The sequence below is a fragment of the Vitis vinifera genome, chromosome 7 (assembly GCF_030704535.1).
Source record: "Vitis vinifera cultivar Pinot Noir 40024 chromosome 7, ASM3070453v1".
Taxonomy (NCBI): Eukaryota; Viridiplantae; Streptophyta; class Magnoliopsida; order Vitales; family Vitaceae; genus Vitis; species Vitis vinifera.
The window spans coordinates 26,471,501-26,492,066 of record NC_081811.1 but is presented as its reverse complement, the minus strand read 5'-3'; the positions used below and the strand labels follow the sequence as shown (position 1 = coordinate 26,492,066).

At 36.4% G+C, this 20,566-nt stretch overlaps 3 protein-coding genes across 3 annotated transcripts; all 3 read left to right on the top strand.

Moving 5' to 3' along the window:
* Positions 1 to 259: 259 nt before the first annotated feature.
* Positions 260 to 4,640, top strand: LOC100268041 (metal transporter Nramp3.2). The gene is made up of 4 exons (XM_002283866.5): positions 260 to 1,144; positions 1,752 to 1,888; positions 2,018 to 2,670; positions 4,065 to 4,640. The coding sequence occupies exons 1-4, from the start codon at positions 594 to 596 to the stop codon at positions 4,284 to 4,286; spliced, it is 1,563 nt and encodes a 520-aa protein (XP_002283902.1). The 5' UTR covers positions 260 to 593; the 3' UTR covers positions 4,287 to 4,640.
* Positions 4,641 to 6,308: 1,668 nt separating this feature from the next.
* Positions 6,309 to 12,071, top strand: LOC100262895 (FRIGIDA-like protein 3). The gene is made up of 4 exons (XM_002283886.5): positions 6,309 to 6,515; positions 9,700 to 10,792; positions 11,043 to 11,218; positions 11,302 to 12,071. Exons 2-4 carry the CDS (start codon positions 9,739 to 9,741, stop codon positions 11,803 to 11,805), a joined length of 1,734 nt encoding a protein of 577 aa, XP_002283922.2. The 5' UTR covers positions 6,309 to 6,515; positions 9,700 to 9,738; the 3' UTR covers positions 11,806 to 12,071.
* A 478-nt stretch (positions 12,072 to 12,549) lies between these two features.
* Positions 12,550 to 20,056, top strand: LOC100262817 (aspartic proteinase 36). Its single transcript, XM_010654451.3, has 12 exons — positions 12,550 to 13,230; positions 13,316 to 13,436; positions 13,946 to 14,373; positions 14,481 to 14,637; positions 15,133 to 15,215; positions 15,320 to 15,416; positions 15,609 to 15,681; positions 15,830 to 16,006; positions 17,692 to 17,816; positions 18,072 to 18,173; positions 18,253 to 18,350; positions 19,584 to 20,056. The coding sequence occupies exons 1-12, from the start codon at positions 12,962 to 12,964 to the stop codon at positions 19,753 to 19,755; spliced, it is 1,902 nt and encodes a 633-aa protein (XP_010652753.1). The 5' UTR covers positions 12,550 to 12,961; the 3' UTR covers positions 19,756 to 20,056.
* The last annotated feature ends 510 nt before the right edge of the window (positions 20,057 to 20,566 follow it).

Genomic DNA, 20,566 nt, shown 5'->3' with positions numbered 1-20,566 from the left:
AAAGTTTGGATTATTTCTTTAGAGTGTTTGGCTTAAACCAGAAGTTTCAAGACGAAGGGGTCCATCGAGGACTCTAATAATATATCACGCCATATAGAACGAAAAATACAAGGAAAAGGAAAAAGGAAGAGTAAAGCATGTATCTATTTCCTTACTCATAAAGGATAAAATGCAAAAATAATTTAAAGTAGAAAGGGCAAGAAGGGGATGAACAGGACAACCTAATTTATTACCAAAATGACAAAGTGCTACTCACGACTCACGAGATAAGCACATGATGCTTCAACCTTATCAATAATATTTTTTTATTAATTACGATATAAAATAATTCCAATTACATGAATGGAATATGAGAAATATTTATTTATTTATTTATTAATAATTAATAAAAATCAGAAAGGAAAGGAGAGAGAGGAAAAAAAATATGGCGAAGATGAAAGTGAAGACTGGTGGCTGGTACTTCTCGTTTTTAGAGGATTAACGATATAAAAGAGCACCAACCATTCTTCTTCGGAGGAGTGGAAGCCTAAGCAAAAGAGACTTTGTGGGGGACCATAAACTGCGATAGACTCTGTCTCACCGGAGCCGCCATCATGCCTCCTCGAGAAGAGAGCGAGGAATCCGAGAGACCGTTACTGAGTAGAGCTCACGATTCGGAGGAGGATATACTAGACGAGACAGCGTATGATTCGAGTGAAAAGGTTGTGATCGTGGGGATCGAGGACGGTGACGGCGGAGACTGGTCGAGGGCGCCTCCGTTTTCATGGAAGAAGTTGTGGCTGTTTACGGGGCCTGGGTTCTTGATGAGTATCGCCTTCCTCGATCCCGGGAACCTGGAGGGGGATCTGCAGGCCGGCGCCATCGCCGGGTACTCGTTGCTGTGGTTGCTCTTGTGGGCCACGGCGATGGGGCTTTTGGTGCAGCTGCTGGCGGCGAGGCTCGGAGTGGCGACAGGGAGGCACTTGGCGGAGCTGTGCAGAGATGAGTATCCGAAATGGGCGAGGATGGTGCTGTGGGTCATGGCGGAGCTGGCTTTGATTGGGGCTGATATTCAGGAAGTTATCGGGAGCGCTATTGCTATTAAGATTCTTAGCAATGGAGTTTTGCCTCTTTGGTCTGGCGTTATCATTACCGCGTTTGATTGGTATTCTTTTACTTTCCCTCTTGTTTTCTTCAACATGGCTGTTCTCTAAATTTTTTATTTTAATTGTTTTCATTTCAGCGTTCTTTCAACAGGTTTTGAAATTTCTGTTTTTTCTTTTTAATTTGGAGAATTGTTTTTAGATTTTGCGGGAATATAATGTTCTTCTTGGAGAAAATTTTGATCTTGGGGTTCTGGAGTTTCTCAATTTGAGCGTACATGAAATTTTTCAATGGTTAAAACTGATCAAATTCGTGTTAAGTTTTACTGGAATTGGATTTTGTTGAGTTGGTATGAGTGATTCCATTACCTTTCATGAGTTTCTTAACACATTTGAGTTAGTTTTTACAGTTCTGGGTGATGTTCGAAGTTGGGCGTTCTTTCATTGGTTGCTGAGAAAATTTTCAGGAAAGGAGAGAAATTCAAAGTTTGATTTCGTTTTGATTTTGATTTTGATTTATAATTACCATTGGGTTCAGAAAGAACAAAAACAACCTCCTCTTCTTTCTGATCAACACAAAAACCATTTCCATGTTTGTTTATGTTGCTCAACTTTCTCATCAACTAAATGAAGTCATCGGATAATAATTTTTTTCTTTTCTTGTTACAGCTTTATCTTCCTATTTCTTGAGAACTATGGTGTGAGGAAATTGGAAGCAGTTTTCGCATTCCTCATTGCGACAATGGCAATCTCATTTGCATGGATGTTTGGTGAAGCAAAGCCCAGTGGCGTAGAACTTCTTCTTGGTCAGAACTTTTCTCTATTGAAATCGATATATTCTATTTACCTATTTTTTTTTTTCAATATTCCCTCCTTTTGATCCTTCATTTTGCCTCTCTGCATTTAAACATGGTCAAATTGGATTCTCTTTGTAGGTATTTTGATTCCAAAACTTAGCTCCAAGACGATAAAGCAAGCTGTGGGAGTTGTGGGTTGCATAATCATGCCTCACAATGTATTCTTGCATTCTGCCCTGGTTCAGTCAAGGGAGATTGACCACAGCAAGAAAGGCCGGGTTCAAGAAGCCCTCAATTACTACTCCATTGAGTCCACTGTTGCCCTCATATTGTCCTTCATTATCAATCTATTTGTTACAACTGTGTTTGCAAAGGGGTTTTATGGTACGGAACAAGCCAATAATATCGGGCTTGTAAATGCGGGCCAGTATCTTCAAGAGAAGTATGGAGGGGGGTTTTTCCCAATTCTATATATATGGGGTATTGGGTTACTAGCAGCTGGTCAGAGTAGCACAATTACAGGCACCTATGCAGGGCAGTTTATCATGGGAGGTTTTCTAAATCTGCGTTTGAAGAAATGGATTAGGGCATTGATCACGCGAAGCTGTGCCATTGTGCCCACTATGATAGTTGCTCTTGTTTTTGATACCTCTGAGGACACTTTAGATGTTATGAATGAGTGGCTTAATGTGCTTCAGTCTATTCAGATCCCATTTGCACTTATTCCCCTTCTTTGTTTGGTGTCCAAGGAGCAGATCATGGGGACTTTCAAAATTGGCCCAGTTCTCAAGGTATCTTGTTCTCTCTTTTATTCTGAACCTGGGTGATAATTTTTTTGAAATCCATTAACTTTATCGATGATTGATGTAACATAGTCTCAATTGCCATTCTGCCCTTGAAATAATTGTGATCTTAGATTTTCCTTGATTTAATGACCCACAGTAGATATCTCTTAGTTTGCCCTTAGACATCCAATACCTTATTAAGCCAAAATTAATGCGTGTAGATGTTGTAGTGTTTAACCTACAAACAACATGATATTATCATCAATGACATCATCAGCCCTGACTCTTGTAACATCATACGCTCATTTTCATTAAAACTTCTCATAGAAACTGATTAAATAATTAACTAGAGGGAATCATGTTTTGCATTGAGATCCCATTTTTGGTCATGTGTCTGTTTATGCACACCAGCACTAGTGATAGTCTTTGAGTTTATGTAGTGGCATGGATTAGGAGAACAGTGAGGATATTTTAATAGAAATGTACCTTATTGATGTTCAAGTTTATGAGAGTTAATAAATTTATTGATGAATTTTATGAGAATGTTTATAGCTTGGTTCTCTGCTTGTTGCATGCTAGTATTTGCTTATGCTAATTTATACTGAGATTGTGAAACCGCTGCCACCCAACACAACAATACCTTGAACCTACATGAATCCTTTTTTGCCGTTCCGCTCGATCTAGATCCATAGAGATGATGAAATCTATCAAACAGATAAAACAAAAAATTTTAGTGCAGGGTTGTGGTGCAGAACAGTACAGAGTGCTATTATCATCATACAGAAGGAAGTTGGACCCTCTTTGTTTGTTCTGAAGTGAGGATGGAAAATCTGAATAGACTAGTTTGCAGAATAATTTGTATGGTCAAGTACCAATTGTGTTTTGTTTAGAACTCATAAGGTGTAAAGTGGGTGGACTCCTTGATGTTGCAAGTTGAATATCTTATTCCTCCATATCAGATACTTGGGCATAACTACATGACTTTGTCCGGCAATGTAGCCTCAGCCAGACTACAGATAGACATTTATTAATTCATTTTGCATCTGATGCAACACCAAGCTTAGTGAACTGGTTGGGCAGTAGTTTTCCAAGGTTCATGCTTGCCTAATAATAATTGATCTTATTCCTCTGGTTTTTGTTATTATAAAGGTTTAAGAATCTTCCTCAGTCTGTTTGAGAAGGAATAGGTGTTTATCGTGTTATGTCATTCTCCTTGGTTTTGCTAGCACTTTCCTGTTTCTCATGAACTGAAGTACAACTACTTAACTAAATTGATTCTTTTATGATTTGCTTTATATAGTGTGCTTAGACCATGCTCCTCTTAATTAAAAAAGCCACTGAGAATAAGTGAATGATGATTTTGTGGGTTAACCATTCTTTTCTTTGTTTTTTTTTCATAGGTGGTGGCATGGCTTGTGGCTGCCCTGGTGATAATAATCAACGGGTATCTTTTGGTGGATTTTTTCTCTTCAGAAGTGAATGGTCTGTTGATTGGCTTTTTCATATGCACTTTCACAGCTGCATACGTTGCATTTATTATTTATCTTGTTTTCCGGGCTGTTAACTTTTATCCTTGGCTCCCCTTTCTACCATCAAAGAGGTTATCAAACACAGGGAGCTGACTGATCAATCTCCTCCCAAGCCCATGTTAACTGCAGAGTATTTAAAAGTGATCCATATTTATTAACTGCAGCAATCACAGAAAGCCTTTCAAAAAAACTGCATCTACCCAGTTCTTTTTTCTTTCTTGTCCTTGTCTTTTTTCGATAGTCATGTCCTTCAACCTTTCTCACATACTTCTTGAGATCAGTTGTGCACAGAAGAATATTAAACAGGGGCCATGCCATTATAGTTCATGTCTGCCTTATGAAACAACTCCAAGGAGTTCTTTGCTTTGTATAATAGAACATGTTTATTATTTTTCTCATTGTGTACAGAGGACTGAAAGAAGCCAAGCTGAACATACTTCATTTCTAGATTCCTTTTCAAATATCCACTGGCATTATGCTGCAGCTGCATTTCTTGAAACTCAAGCACAGTCTGATTTGTTATTTATTTATTTATTTAATAATAATAATAATAATTGTTATTATTATTAGTATGAGCTGGGTTCCCCACAAGAAGTATGTAACCCTAACAAGAGAACATCTACAGTAACTAGTAACAAGTATGTTACCCTTTCCAAGAGAATGACAAAATATGTTTTTAACAATTTTTTAATCAAAAGCAGTTTTTTAAGAATTTGTTTTGAGAACAACTGAACAAGTGACAAGTTTGAAGTGTTTTTGGGTGTTTTTTAAAAGTATTTTAAGAAAATATTGAAATTAAGGAAAATATTTTGGTAGTTCTTATGTTGTGAAGGGCAAGTTAGTTGAGAAAATTGTTTTTATATTTTAATCAAATGAAATTTTGTTCTTGAAAAAAGTTAAAAATTATTTTTAAAAAATAGTTTTTTGATTATTGTGTTCCAAAATGTGGCTAAATAGGCCCAAAATGTTTCTAAAAAACATGTTATTTGGACAAATAAATCCTCTTCTCACATTATTTTTTAAGTGTTACCAAAATATGCCATTTGGACAATAAATAATGTACAATCATCAAAGGCAACATTTTGGAGTGAATACTTTGAAAATGTTTTCAAAAATAATTCTCAAAAGTAGTTTTTGAGATCAGTGTCAAAAACAGTTTTCTTATGTTTTTTTAGAACAAAAATATATTTGGGAATTTAAATATTTATTACGAATAATTACCAAAAAAAAAAAAAACTTATACCTTTAAAAAAAGTTCTCTTATGTTTTCTATGTTTTAAAATATTTATTAAAAATAAATTTTATATTATTTTCAATTATTCTCCATATTTGTACAATATTTTTAAAAATAACATTTAAAAAATAAGTGAAAATAACTAAAAACAATTAAAATATGTTTTCAAAAACATCATGGTCTTGTTTGGTAACTATTTTCGAAAATAATTTTTTGTTCTTTAGAGCAAAAAAAAAAATGTTTGATAACTAGAAAACAGAAAATAAACTATTTTAAGAGAATATTTTTTAGTTATTTTTAATCATTTTAACTTATTTTCTGATAACTATTTAAAAAATAATAATTATATAAATACAAAAAATTATTAAAAATACAACACTACATATAAAAGTTTTTTTAAAATATATTTAAAAACATTCAAAATAAGTTAAAAACATTTCAAGATGCAAATAAACATTTGTTCTACAAAACATTAAATAAAAATTTTCAGAGATTATACTTAAAAACTATTTTTTAGAACTGTTTTTAAAAACAATTGCCAAATAAGACCTATATTTTTATAATAAGTTTTCATAAAACAGTTTTTGTGTCAAAAATTACCAAAATTGCTTTCCAGTTTTGAAAACAATTTTCTATTTTTAATACTACAAAATTGGTTTTTAGAAACAATTCTCAAACAAAAATATTTTTTTTAAATATACATGTAGGGAAATATGAGAATGCAATTCTAATTGGGCCAAAGCTAAGGGACCATTGGGCTTGGCCGAAAACCATCCAGCTCATAGTCCAAACCCAAACAGCCCACAGGTTTGGCCCAGAACTTGGTCCCTCGCCCCAACGAGAGATTATATACCAAAGCTAGTGTCTATAAATGATTCCAACAATTCATGTTTATTCACTTAATTTCCCAGACAAAGAAACAAAACGCGCCCTTAGGGTTCGTACTTCCTACAGTAACACTCTCTGGAAAGCTCGCTAGGCTCTCGCAACCGGCGTTAGGTTTTCAGAAATCCAGTTCACCTCTCCTCATTCGAGGTTTCTCCCAATCCTGATATAGGTTTCTTGTTCTTTTCATTCCATTGCTCGAGGTACGCCATTTTCTCTATTATTATTATTATTGTTTTTTTTTTCTTTCATTTTTTCTTCTCTTTTTCCGTGGAACCCTAGGCGCGTTCGTTGTTCGGTGTTATTTTGTTATCGTTCTAATGGTTTTTAGTAGAAAAAAAAGAGGGCTATGTACTTGAATATATGGTTTTTGTATTACTTCAATTGTGTCGGTGTTGTTGAATTCAAGATGTTGATTTTTTTCCTGTGTTGATAATGCGAATTATAGGAAAGTGGTTAATCGAATTTTATGTGTCCGATAGAGAGATGCTACTTATGCTGGCTTCTGGTTCCGTTCCATGAATGCTTTTTTTTTCCTGCTTATTTCAATACAAAATGACTAAAATGGTAGCTAGACGATCCCGCAGCATGTGCGTGAGCTCACATAGGATTGGACATAGTAGTAAACCCTTTGTTAATCAAGTAATTTCATAAGTAGAAAATGGGGCGTGCCCTAACTTGCCTACTCGCCTGATAGTAGTAATAAATAAAATAGAGATTATAGTGTGGCAATGGGAATAGATTCCCATGTAGTTTGTTTGGAAAGAATGTTACTGTGGTGGACTAAATTTTGAGGCATTGGCTTGAATCTTGTATCATTGTGTGGAATGCAAGAAACTCGTGAGAGTGGATTTTCATTTTATGGTGTATATTAGTATATGCGTGATACAGGATCTTGATGCATTGGGTTTAATCAGTGCATGGTTGTGTTTTTGGATTGGTAATACTTAAAAGAAAGAGCGACATCTTTGGTTTTTTTCACAGTTGGTGACTGGTCTTGAAGAAATAGGACATTTAGATTTGGAAACTTGGTGTCATCTCTTTTCATCCTCTTGGTTATTGGAGGGTTAGAAAACAAAAGGAAAGAAAAATACTTGCGAAATTAAGTTGGTTACAAGCATTTGATTACATTTTTCTCATTCTTGAGGGCATAGAATGGAGAAAGTGTAAGATTACTTTCCCATTTTTTGTTGACATTGGAAAATTTACAGAAAGAAAATATAGCAAAGAAAGAAAGGAGTAACAATTATTGGATGAAAAATGGTGAAGACGCAAACATTTCACTTACTGGTGAAAAGAGAGTTGGAGAAAAGAACGAGGAGAATTTTTATTGGGGTTGGAGGGACATGTATTCAGTCTCCCTCTGTCCCGCAACATCTTTAAAACCATCAACCATTTCAGCAGTCTCCAAATGTTTCTGACAGTATCACCTTCACTCTCATCTGCATTTCATCCAAAAGAGCCAGTTTTGTGGCCTCTTGTTAAGTGCATTCTATTTCTATTTGTTTTGCCTATAAAAAGAGGCCAGTTTCCCTGGCCTGTAGAAATAAAAGAATGTTATGTTTTTGGAAATATAGAAATCAATTAGTTTGTAATTATACAAGAGATTTAAATTTCTGCTGACTGGATGATATTGTTGACTACTGATTTGGTGCTGTGTCATTATTTTAGTGGTTTACTTTGAAAATATTGATTTTTTTAAGAATTAGAAGTTATAGCTATTGTAACAGCCATTACAATCATGAGATAATTATATAAAAAGTATGGAGGTGGTGTATTTGAATCTACTTTTCTTATTTATCAAATCTCATTTCTTTGATTTTTAAACAATAAAAATGATAAATTTTTTTTTTGTTTTGTTTTTCCTTTTTTAATATTTACCTTTTTCCATAATTTTTTGTGTGTAATCAAACAAAAGAAAATTTTGTATTTACTTTCTTTATCCATTTATTTTTTTCACTCTTCCCTTTTACTTTTCCTTTCGCCTTCTCCTTGCTTCTTTTGAGATGCAATCAGAGCATATAGTAGCAAAACAGATCTTTCATTTTCCTTTTGATTGGAAAATAAGAATACACACACACACACACACATGTATACAAGAGGATAAATCCGCCAATATCCATGAGATCACATGTGTAAATTAGAAACAAGAGAGTCCTTAAGAGCTTGGTTAGTGTGTTGCACCCTATCAAAGGTTCTTTGGTTGCAACCATTAGCTGTTACACACCAAAAACATCAATCCCTCCATTTAGTTGCTAGGTTCTTGATAAGTTGTCATGCTCCTCTATGTTTAACTTGTTATGTGACAACAAAATTTATAAAAAAAATCTAGGAACTGTTTGGCAATATTTAAAAAATGGTTGTCAAAAAATAGCTTTTGAAAACTATTCTTTAAAATAAATTTCAATTGTTTTTTTTTAAAAAAAAAAAATTTGTTTGGGGCACTTTTTTGGTGTTACTCTTTATAATATTCGTTTTCTTTATCTATAAAAAAATATATATTTGAAAACTCAAATATGGAAACAATTTTCTCCTTCTTTTTCTTTGTGAAGGTATTGTGCACTTATCTACAATGAAAAAATTCATAAATTTCGATATTTTCAATTATTTTTTAGAATATTCTATAGAAACATCTCAATTTTTCTTTAAAAAAAAATTGTTTTTAGAATTTTTTTTAAAAAACCTGATTCCTTTAAAAAATTTGTCAATCATGTTTTTTTAAATCAAAAAACAGTTTCTAAACATAACCCTTTTTTTTAAAAGAGTTAGTAAACAATTTAAATGGTAATATATCTGATGAGCATTGCATTGGACAATGATAGGAGTTAACATCAAAGGGCATATCAATAGATATAAAATTATACTAGTTCTCTTTTTCTTTTCAAGCCTGGAAGTACTTATGAGGTTTTATGTCCATGATGATAATATCCTTAAATGCAGACACTTCATTGACCCATAATAGGAACTAGTTATCATTGGAAAATTTGCTGGTTTGACAAATGACCCACAATGTATGAATGCATTGGAATTTCAAAGTTGGTAGACAATTGATGAACCATTTTTTTTAAAAAATGAGGGAAATGTTAAAAATGGTCAGAGGCAATGTTTTAAACCGACACTGGACTGATGGTGGGACCACAATTTTTGCTGTTTTTAGGGTTTTGACTCCATTTTTAGAATCTGAATTTGATGTCTACGTTTGAAGTAGTGGTTAAACCATATTTAGATGGTGGCTTATTTATTCAGCATTGATGCTATTGAAGACATAGATTTCTATGTTCTAATAACTGCTTTTTCTTGTTTGCTTTAATGCCTAAAGATATATTTGAGTGCATGCTCACTCAGTACTAATAGCATGTGTTTTTAATTGTTTATTGCCCTTTGTAGCATTTCTCTTGCAGTGAAGTCCCAGCACTTTGCATAGCTATGGCTGTTGCTGAACAAGTTGTGAGCATTGATTCAGCATCCTCTCTGATAGAACAACTTGGCAGGGCATTTCGTGATCTGGAAGCTTTCAAGGGTGCTTCTGAAAACAATGTTCAGTGGCTGGAAATTGAAGAGCACTTCGGCAACCTTGAGACAATGGTCAAGAAGAAATCTGAAGAGCTAGAAGCCAGGGAAAAGGAATTTGATGCGCAAGAAACTGAAATGCAGTCAGTGATTGCCGAGAGGGAGGCAGCTGTTGCTGCTAAAGAGCAGGATTTGTTAGATCAGATCCAGGAGGTAAAAGATGCAGCTGTTGCTGCCATTGCAGAGGCACGAGCGAAATACCAGCCCACAACCTCAGAGCCTGTGGATGATGTGGACAACAATGAAACCAAGGTAAGCAGCTCTCTTGGTGACACAAATGAACTTCTTACTGCTTCAGAGGAGAAATCCCCTCGTAAAACTGGGGAAAATGTTGAAGGCATACCTGTCGAGGTTAAGCCTCGTGCAGAGCTTACGCAATTTTGCGAGCAGATGGATGCAAAAGGGCTTCTGAATTTCACTATGGAGAATCGAAAAAATTTATCTGCCATCCGTGAGGAACTTTCTGTTGCACTGGAAAGTGCAATGGAACCAGCCCGATTGGTGCTGGATTCACTTGAGGGGTTCTACCCTTCTGATCAAACCACCCAACAAGGGGACAAGAAGGATGCTGCCCTTCAGGGCATGCGCCGATCCTGTCTTATGTTTTTGGAAGCCATGGCTGCCTTATTGGCAAGGGCTGACCCAGGTGCTGATCACCTTCTGAACCCTGAAACCAAGCAGCAAGCCAAGGCAATTGCTGATGAGTGGAAGCCTAAGTTGGCTGGTGCAGGCATTGATGCTGCCAATGGAAATTCATTGGAAGCAGAAGCATTCTTGAAGCTCCTCGCAACTTTTAGGATTGCTTCGGAGTTTGATGAAGAAGAACTCTGCAAGCTTGTTCTTGCAGTTGCTCGCCGCAGGCAGGCACCTGAGCTCTGCCGTTCTCTTGGGTTAACACACAAAATGCCAGGTTGGTGTTCTTTTAACTAGCTGACCTGGTGGGGTCTGGCCACCAGACCATTTATCCCGTAAGGTGTCCCTTTCACTTTACCATTTTAGGGTATGTTAGGATATGAAATTATTTGAAAAATGTAGGTGTATGCAACAATCAAATGGACAAGCAGGCAGTTTTTTGGTATAATTCTACCACGTTAGAAGGGATTGCCACATTAGAAGGATTTGTTATTGATGTGGATTTCACTGAGCTGTATTCTTTGCAGGTGTCATTGAAGTATTGGTCAATGGTGGGAGACAAATTGATGCTGTACATTTTGTCCATGCCTTTGAGCTTACTGAAAGATTCCCACCTGTTCCCCTCTTAAAAACATACCTGAAGGACTTGAGAAGAAACTCGCAAGGGAAGGGTGGGAACATGGGAGGAGCTGGTGGAGGACTGGTATTATTTGTCATAATCAAGCAAAATCTTTGCACTTCTTTTTTTGTTTAGTACTTCACAGGAACTTTTATGTGCATACACAGGGTGATGCAAATGCACAAGAACTTGCAGCACTGAAGGCTGTTATAAGGTGTGTTGAAGAGTACAAACTTGAAGCAGACTATGCACTTGATCCACTTCAGAAAAGGGTTGCTCAACTTGAGAAGTCAAAGGCTGATAAGAAGAGGATGGGAGAAGCTGGAAAATATCAACAACCAAAGAAGCAACGTGCCAATGGAGGATTCCATGGATTCCGAGGGTCTGCGTCTGGAGGTGCAGCTGCTGGCAGGCAGGCTCCACCTGTTTTTAGTGAGAGGGCAGCTTACACGGTGGAAAGGTATCCATATGCTGGTCCTGGTCCTGGTCCAAATACTTTCGATTATCCCCTTCCCAGTCAAGCAGCTTATATTCAGCAAGCTAATGATCAAAGATCATACTTCTATCCCCAAGATGACAGGGTTCCTCCATCCTCTTACAATGCTGCTCCATCAAATTATGGGAGTTACATGGGCAGCGGGTTGCAGTCTTCACACCAACCATACATGTAATCTGCATATTCTAGTATCTTAGGAAGTCAGTATAGTAGAGATGGACTAAAAGATTTAGATTTTTTTCCCCTTTTTTGGTTAGTGCCTAATTCCCCAACAAACATTTGAAAGGAAAAAAAGGGGTGGGCAGCTGACTTCGTACTGTTCTGTTTTGAACCATATCATGTTCAGGTTGGTAATTACTTCTGCGAAAGTAACAAAACATCATTTTGTAATGAAGTCTAGTATTGCGGAGGAAATGAGACCTCTTTCTCTTAACGGTAAAATTATTTTGTTAGCATGTCCACACTGTACCTTGGACTTTTGTTCGCTGTTTGTAACTTCCTAGTAGGTGTTGGAGACTACTCTCAGTAAGGCATAGAGGTAGGGTGGGACGGAGAGTGAGTGTAGAGAATGTCTTACCTCTGCCTACGTTGGTTTGATGCCATCTTGTAATGGTAGAATATTGTTGAGGAAGAGGAATGCTTGGTTAATGGCTTTGTTTTGTCACTCTCCTTGCAATGTAGTGTTGTTTTATATGCATGATAATTGCCTCGTGTAGCCATAATGTGGCGAGTTCCTTTCGCATTTAAAGCCCATCTGTTTCATAGATCTATTTCAAAAAGAGAAGAATGATAAACGTTTTATGACTGGCTGCCTCATAGAATTAACTTTCCATACATACGTATATTCACTCGTAAAAAGTTACTATAGTCACTTAGTCAGCATAAAGGTCCATCTCGCGGCGAGAAGACGTATGAAAAGCTAGAATGCAACCAAAAACGGTTATGTTGCGGAGATGTAAAAAAAATGCCCTCCTGAAACGACGTCGTTCCGTGCTCCGATGGAAACGGCGTCGTGTCGGCGTATTGATCAAATTAACTTTGGCCTTGAGTCTCACTGTTTTTAATCGAGGATGAAGAAATTGTAATTTTGTAATAATCCAACACCCACTCCGATTGCTCACCAGTTGGGTGACGAAACGTTTGGGAAGATTCTCTTTGGTTCAGGCTTCGCTCTCTTCTTCCCTTTCTCTCTGTAGACTTGTCTCCTTCTTGCTCGCTCTTCAACCATCTTCAGAGACAAGTCATTGTCTTCTTCATTCTTCTCTATCATTTTCCTTCATTGTTCTCCCACAATACTCCATTTCCATTTCTCCACCCTCCGAGCCAAGAGAATGGCTCTGTCACCGATTCAACTCACCACCACCACCACCCTCCTTCTCCTCGTTTTCCTCTTCCTGACCATCTACATTCAGTCAACAGCCGCCGACTCCGCTGATTCCGCCACCCCCTTCGGCCCCTCCGCCATGGTCTTACCCCTCACTCTTTCCGCTCCCAATTCTTCCAGAACTCTCTCCCACTCCCGTCGCCACCTCCAGAGATCGGAGTCCCACTCCACCGCCACCGCTCGCATGCCCCTCTACGACGATCTCATCCCTTACGGGTACCCGGTGTTCCTCCCCTCTTTTTTTTCTCGATTGCATTCATTTTATTTCTGTTCTTGTGTTGAATTGAGGTGCTTCTTTTAGGTATTACACTACGAGGATTTGGATCGGAACACCGCCTCAGACATTTGCGCTCATTGTTGATACGGGGAGTACTCTTACGTATGTTCCATGCTCTACGTGCGAGCAGTGTGGCAAACACCAGGTGATATACTCTTCAATTCCTACATTTTTTTATGATGAATTTCAGAAATTAATTTATGAGTTGTTTGGTTTTTGGATTTTGTTTCAGTAATTATCATTGTTAGTAGATGTATTTGTAAAGAATTTGGGAACAGATATACTTTGGTTGAGCTTCTGATTCTGGCAGATGTGTCCTAAACCAAACCATTAAGAAAATGTTGAGCTTTGAATTTCATTTTACGTAATGTAAGCGCCAAGCTTGGTTGTGTTGCTCTGTATTGTGGAATGAATATTACATGGATACACGGGTGGTTTCCTTGCAGCAAGTTGTCTCTTCTGTGCAAGCAATTTTTTTAGCAAAATTAGCCATATATTTTGTTGGTTCCTCCATGGTTGTGTGACCTATGAAGGAAAAAGTTACTTTCTGATGTTTGTTTAATGATCTTAAATAGTTTTGGCACATAATTATTTTGCCTTTTAGTATTTTTTTTTTTTCCTTCCTGTTTGAGTGCTGATGTTGTCCTCAACCAGGATCCAAACTTCCAGCCAGATTGGTCAAGCACATACCAGCCCTTAAAATGCAGCATGGAGTGCACCTGCGACTCTGAGATGATGCACTGTGTTTATGACAGACAGTATGCTGAAATGAGTTCTAGCAGTGGTGTTCTTGGTGAGGATATTGTTTCATTTGGAAAGCAAAGTGAACTTAAACCCCAGCGTACTGTTTTTGGTTGTGAAAATGTGGAAACTGGTGACATTTACAGTCAACGTGCTGATGGCATAATGGGTTTGGGACGTGGTGATCTCAGTATCGTGGATCAACTTGTTGAGAAAGGTGTAATTGGTAATTCTTTTTCATTATGTTATGGTGGAATGGATGTTGGTGGGGGCGCAATGGTCCTTGGTGGAATTTCCCCTCCTGCAGGCATGGTTTTTACGCATTCAGACCCAGCACGAAGGTTTGGTTTGAAATATTTTATCTTGTAGATATAAAACACTACATTCTTCCCTAATGTATAAATTTGATACATATGGCACATTTACTCTAGTCTCGGGATGGGAACAGTGCATATTACAATATTGACCTGAAGGAGATACACATTGCTGGGAAGCAGTTGCCTATAAACCCAATGGTTTTTGATGGAAAATATGGGACAATCCTGGATAGCGGTACTACATATGCTTACCTACCTGAACCAGCATTTAAAGCATTTAAGGATGCTGTAAGATTCAGTTTTATCCAGTTCCTGCTTACTCTTTCTGTTTTTCCCTTTGATTTGTCTGAGTTCAACTTCTGCCTTAAATCTTAGAAAGGAGCCTACCCTAGCTTGACTCAGTATTTATTCATGGCTAATGACATTAATAAAGGGACCAAATTGGATTCATAGTTTCAACATGTAGCTGATGCATTCTCACAAAGAGAAGGATGACAGATCAGAATGCAATGACAAAAAGAGATTCCACCTTAGGTGGGATATGGATATGGATATACTATAATAGTATATTAGGAGGATACATTGACAATTTGTTTAAAATTATCTTGTGGATGTCATGCACCTCAAGTTTTAAAGGGGCATGTGCTTATATGTACGTGCATGCATGTGTTGTTTGTCGTGTTAGCACTCTTTGTTCCATTGGTTGTAATTTCCAGTAAGAATTCAATTAGATTCTCAGCTTATGTATTTATTTATTTTTGATGATCTTTTGTTTCCATGCAGATTATGAAGGAACTTAATTCCTTAAAATTGATCCAGGGTCCTGATCGAAATTATAATGATATTTGCTTTTCTGGTGTGGGAAGGTAATGTCTAGAGCAGCAGAGGATATGTAAACTTTGGGTGATTGGATAGATTGATTACTTATCTTCATAATGTGATTAACAGTTAAAGTTGATATTTGATTTAGTGATGTCTCACAACTCTCAAAAACATTCCCGGCAGTTGACTTGGTATTTAGCAATGGAAATAGATTGTCACTGTCACCTGAGAACTACTTGTTCCAGGTAAACAATTGACTTCTTGTTACTTTCTTTCTTTGTTTTTTTAAATAATTTTCCAAAGAGAAACAAAAATGGATTTCTTGAAAATGTTCACTTCAATCATTGCAGTTTCTATGCGAGTTCATTTAGCATGAGCTGGCTGATTTCTCTCTGTTTTTTTTTTAATTTTTTTTTATTATTTTTATTTCATTTCAGCACTCAAAGGCACATGGTGCATATTGCCTGGGAATCTTCCAGAATGAAAATGATCAAACTACACTTTTGGGAGGTATTTTATATTACACCGAGTCCTCACATGCCATCCTTCTCATCATGTGAAAAATTGGTCTTTTCTTATATGTTTTATGTTGAATTACCAACTTCATCTGCTTGTACATTTATTAGTGCATTAGGTGATTAATATAATTTTTGAACAGGTATCATTGTCCGGAATACTCTTGTGATGTATGATCGTGAGCACTTGAAGATTGGTTTCTGGAAAACTAATTGTTCTGAGATATGGGAAATACTTCACCTTCTTAGCCCTCCTCCAGCACTGCCCTCAGCTTCACCCCCATTGGCTCCTAGTGGACCACAGTTTTATACAATGCCAGGTGTGGTAAAGCTATAAGTCTTCAGATAACCTTAATTTTACCTATCCTATTTGAAACAATTTCATGAATAAATTTTTTTCCCTGGTCAATTTTGTGCTTGTAAACATTTGATTGCAGTTGCATTATTATCATGCTCAAGGATCATGATTTCTGCTAGAATTTTCAGTCTAGAATCAAGCAAGAATATCAATTTCATCATCATTTTTTTCCTTTTCAATCACTTCCCTGCCTAAATATTGCAATCTCGATCAACTTGGATACTCTAGGCTTTCTAGCAATATTTTGCAATTGTAAAATTTTTAATATTTTGATTGACTTCACAGTTTCGTTTATTTTTCTGAAATTTTTTTATTGAATCAACTTCTTCATGTTTAATACTTTCTCTCTCTCTCTCTGTTTGTCTCTCTCTCTCGTCACTCACTCACTGACTCACACACACATTTGATGTAAGAAAGCTATGGTTGTGCTCTCTCTCTCTCTCTCTCTCTCACACACACACACACACACACACACATACAACACAGATACTATGGTTTTGTTTTATGTGCCTTGGATTTGCCACCATAGCCAATATTTATTATCATTATTATTACTACTACTACTACTTTTATTATCATTATTATTATTTTATTTTTTATAGGCCCCCAAATCTACTTAAAATTGCAGCTAGCTACAAGCCAAAGGGGAAATAACCAACAATAACCATAAAAGTCATGTTCTGATTCTTTACTTGACCTGCTCAAGAAACTTCCCTAAAATCGAAAGAAACTGACACTGATTCCGTTTAAAGCAACAATGTTTTCATCGTGGTGACAAAGTTATTGCAGCAAGCTACAGTCCAAATTGGAACTAACCAACACTATGGAACTAACCAACACTAAACATAAAATTTTTGTTCTGAGTCCTTAACCAACCTGTCTACAGAAACTCCCTTAAAATCTGAAGAAACTGGCATTAGTGTCATTGAAGTAAAAAAATTTCATCATTGCCTATGGGATTACATTAAGAGACATGACAGGACACTGCATCCTTGGTGTCTATTAGTGGAACTATCTTATTTAGTTTCATGTTTTTATCTTGATCAGATTGGCTTCCACTATTGCGACTTACCAAAGAAAAAATGGGCATTTTTGGACTAAAATAGAACTATTGGGAGATGGAAACATGCAAAGCTTTTTCAGAAGTGAAGTCACAATGAACTGCAGGATAACATGTTGAGTTACATTGTGAAGGGATTAGATGAATGCAAATGGAGAGACTCTAAAAGCACATGAAATATATAATCTTTCAGAAAATTAAAAACATAATGCCTTCCTGATTGCTGCTGATTGGATGCCCCTGCTTCAGTATGACATTTGGGATAAGTATGGTGTGGATTTTACCTTACATGCAAATAAGCAATAATGGAGAAGTGTCAGCAATCGCTTACACTGCATGATTTATGTTATGACAGACAAGTTAGCATTACACAATTCAAACAAATTTTGAGCTTTATACAGTTAGATAATTGGGAAGGGATACTCTATATGACCAAGGTGAGGACTTATAGTGTTCCCTGCATTTATCTGCATCTCCAACAAGACCTAGGTCGTTTGGCCTCCTTTTAATTTATTTGATGTAAAGATTCATCTTTTCTACCATTTGAATTGTGATGCTCTCTGATATTTCTCATTACCTTTTCTCAGAGGACCTCATTGTTGGATTCATAACATTTGAGATGATATTAAGTATCATGCCCCCAAAGCTGAAGCCTCATCTCACAAAACTTGCTGCTTTTGTTGCTCATGGGTTAGAGGTTGATACTTCCCAGGTAGTATCACTTAGTGTTGCAATAATCTTACTAAGCAATGTTTCTGTTCATATTTAAGTCCATGCAAGTGAAAGTTACACCTTTAGGCTTTTTTTTCCTTTTTTGATAGACAAGGAAAGCATGCATTAGGAAACACCAAAAATAGGGGGCGTACCCTATGTATACGGGCAGTATACACAAAACATGGTCAAAACAAAAGCATGTATTACACCTTTAGGCTTTAGGATACCAATTATCTTGGTTGGATGATTTCAGGTTCATTTGCTGAATATTACATCTGAATATGGTCATTCTGTCATAACATGGGCCATCTACCCAGCAGGATCTGGTGATTACATTTCTCATGCAGCCGCAAGGGTGAGTATTTCTGGTATTTCAAGTAGTCCCTATTCAGGATATTATAACTTTTCACTTGATTATTTTATTTTATCTACAGAATATACTTGCTGGCATAGCTGAACATCGTGTGAGTCTTCCTCCTATGTTTGGGAATTATCAGGTGTTTGACTGGAGTATTGAGCCCCCTGCAGAACGGTATATACTTTTAATTATTGTTTGCCTTTTTTTAGCATTGTCAATTGCTGTTAGTCACTCTGCATTTCAGTAGTGTTATCTGATCTTTTTGTCTTTTTCTGGTTTCCTTAACTTGTTTCCTTTCATGGTTTCTTGAGGGAGGAGGGAATTAACATTGGTTTTTTTTTTTTTGGGGCAACTTTGAACTTCTAACATTTGGCATAATTTGTGGGTAAATCTTTCAAATTCTGGTTTGATTAGAATATACATCTGTCTAACCTAAATCGGGAAACTGCTGTTGGAATCAGGAGCTTTCTTGTTTTGAATCATTATCGATCTCTTTTATTGCCAATAAGCCAGGAAATCTTATGCTGGGGATCTGAGCTGGAAGAACTTGTTTTTTTTTTGAGAGAGAGATAAAGTTGTCTTATTCACTAATAAATAATACAAAGTGTGTTATGTGTATGTATGTGTTTGTATATATATAGAAATAGATTAATTCTCACTTAAATTACTAGTAATAATGCTTTAACAAATTCATTCTGTTCATTTCAAGGAAGTGGTGTCTTATGATACCTCTATTACATTATATTAATGGATGACTTATTACTAAGTTTGAAGCCTGGCAGTTTCTTTTACAAATTTAGAATAAGATATGGAGTTGCGGATTATAATACAACTTTGAAAGACCAAGCATAGGAAGAAGGAAAAAAAACACACCCACGCACTAATGCACTTGATAAAAATAATAATAACCAAAAAATTGGGGCATCCGTTGCATTTTTGCTAGGTGCCTTTGTCAATATATTTATATTTTTCTATCAAAAAAAGTAATAAGCAAAAATTGATTTATACTTCTAGATGATTTAATCACACGTGTGCCACCATGCTAGTGAAATGGGCATACTTTGTTTGAGACAATTACACTCTCATATTAGTTTCTTGTGAAATGGTACTTTATATCTTTCTAAAATTAATATTGGTGAGTATTGAAGAAACTTTTCTGCTGATGGGTCTTAATATTTTCGATAAATTTAAGTACAGCTAATGACGAAACATAGGCAATTTCTAGAAGATATACCATTCACCAATTCCACTTTATATTCATTCTGCAAGTAGAAAGATTGATTAAATCACAGTTTTTCCCTTTCCCCGGTATGTTGATTTGTTTCTGTTATTGATTATGGACACCATGGCATCATATCTCATATCCATATAACTCTGTTTTACCTTTCTAATGATCTAATGATGCAGGACATGGTGGCAGCAGCATCACTTGGCAGTAGTCATGACCATTTTTATTACGATACTTCTAGGACTATTGGCTTCAGGAATGTGGTTTGTATGGAGACGGAGATGGCACTCATTCGGGTCATACAAGCCTGTCAATTATGTCTTCCCTGAGCATGAACTCCAGCCACTCTGAAACTCACGGGGTGCTGTTGCCTGGTGACTTGTACTGCAATGTTGCTGTTCTGCTCCAACCGTTAAGACTCACAGTAACCTCAATGCTTAATATACCTACCTAGCATATAAAAAACTACACCAAAAATTTACAATGCTTAATGTGGTTACAGTTGTATAAACGGAGCTGTTCACAATTCAGACAACCAACACATTAGGCATCCTCATGTATGTGAATATTGTAAGATACAGCTCATCCAAAACTTGCTCCACAATATTACCTAGAAACTGGTTGATATAATGAGAATGATATGTTTTTTTGATACTTGTTTTTATGGAGGAAGGTGCATTTTTGTAATCTCCCGTGTGAAAAGGTAAGACAGCCCGGCATTTGAGTTTTGTTCGTGACTTTATTCAATGAGTTTGGGCAGCCAAAAAGGCATCAAAGTCAGTGTACCAGGTGCCAAAAAGATCAAAAGGTAGACACGGACAGGTTAGAAATGCTGAGTTCCCTCTAGTTGACATTCTAAGAAGGTTTCTTCTGTACACACGGTACAAAATAATTTGTTCCTTTGGGCCATAAAATTAAATTCAAAGATAATAAAAATGAATTTTATATATCATTTTATAGTGGTCCTTACAAAAATATTAAGAAAAAGCAACATGATTTATTCCCAACGTACGATGCTTGGTTAGGGATTCAGTGATAGGTATTTTTTTAACTACTTTTGGGCATTGAATGGAATTATTTGTATTCAAACTACGACTTTTCATATTTAGGCGGAACACACATTAGTTGACCAATTTTGTCTCCGGTTGAATACGAGAGTACA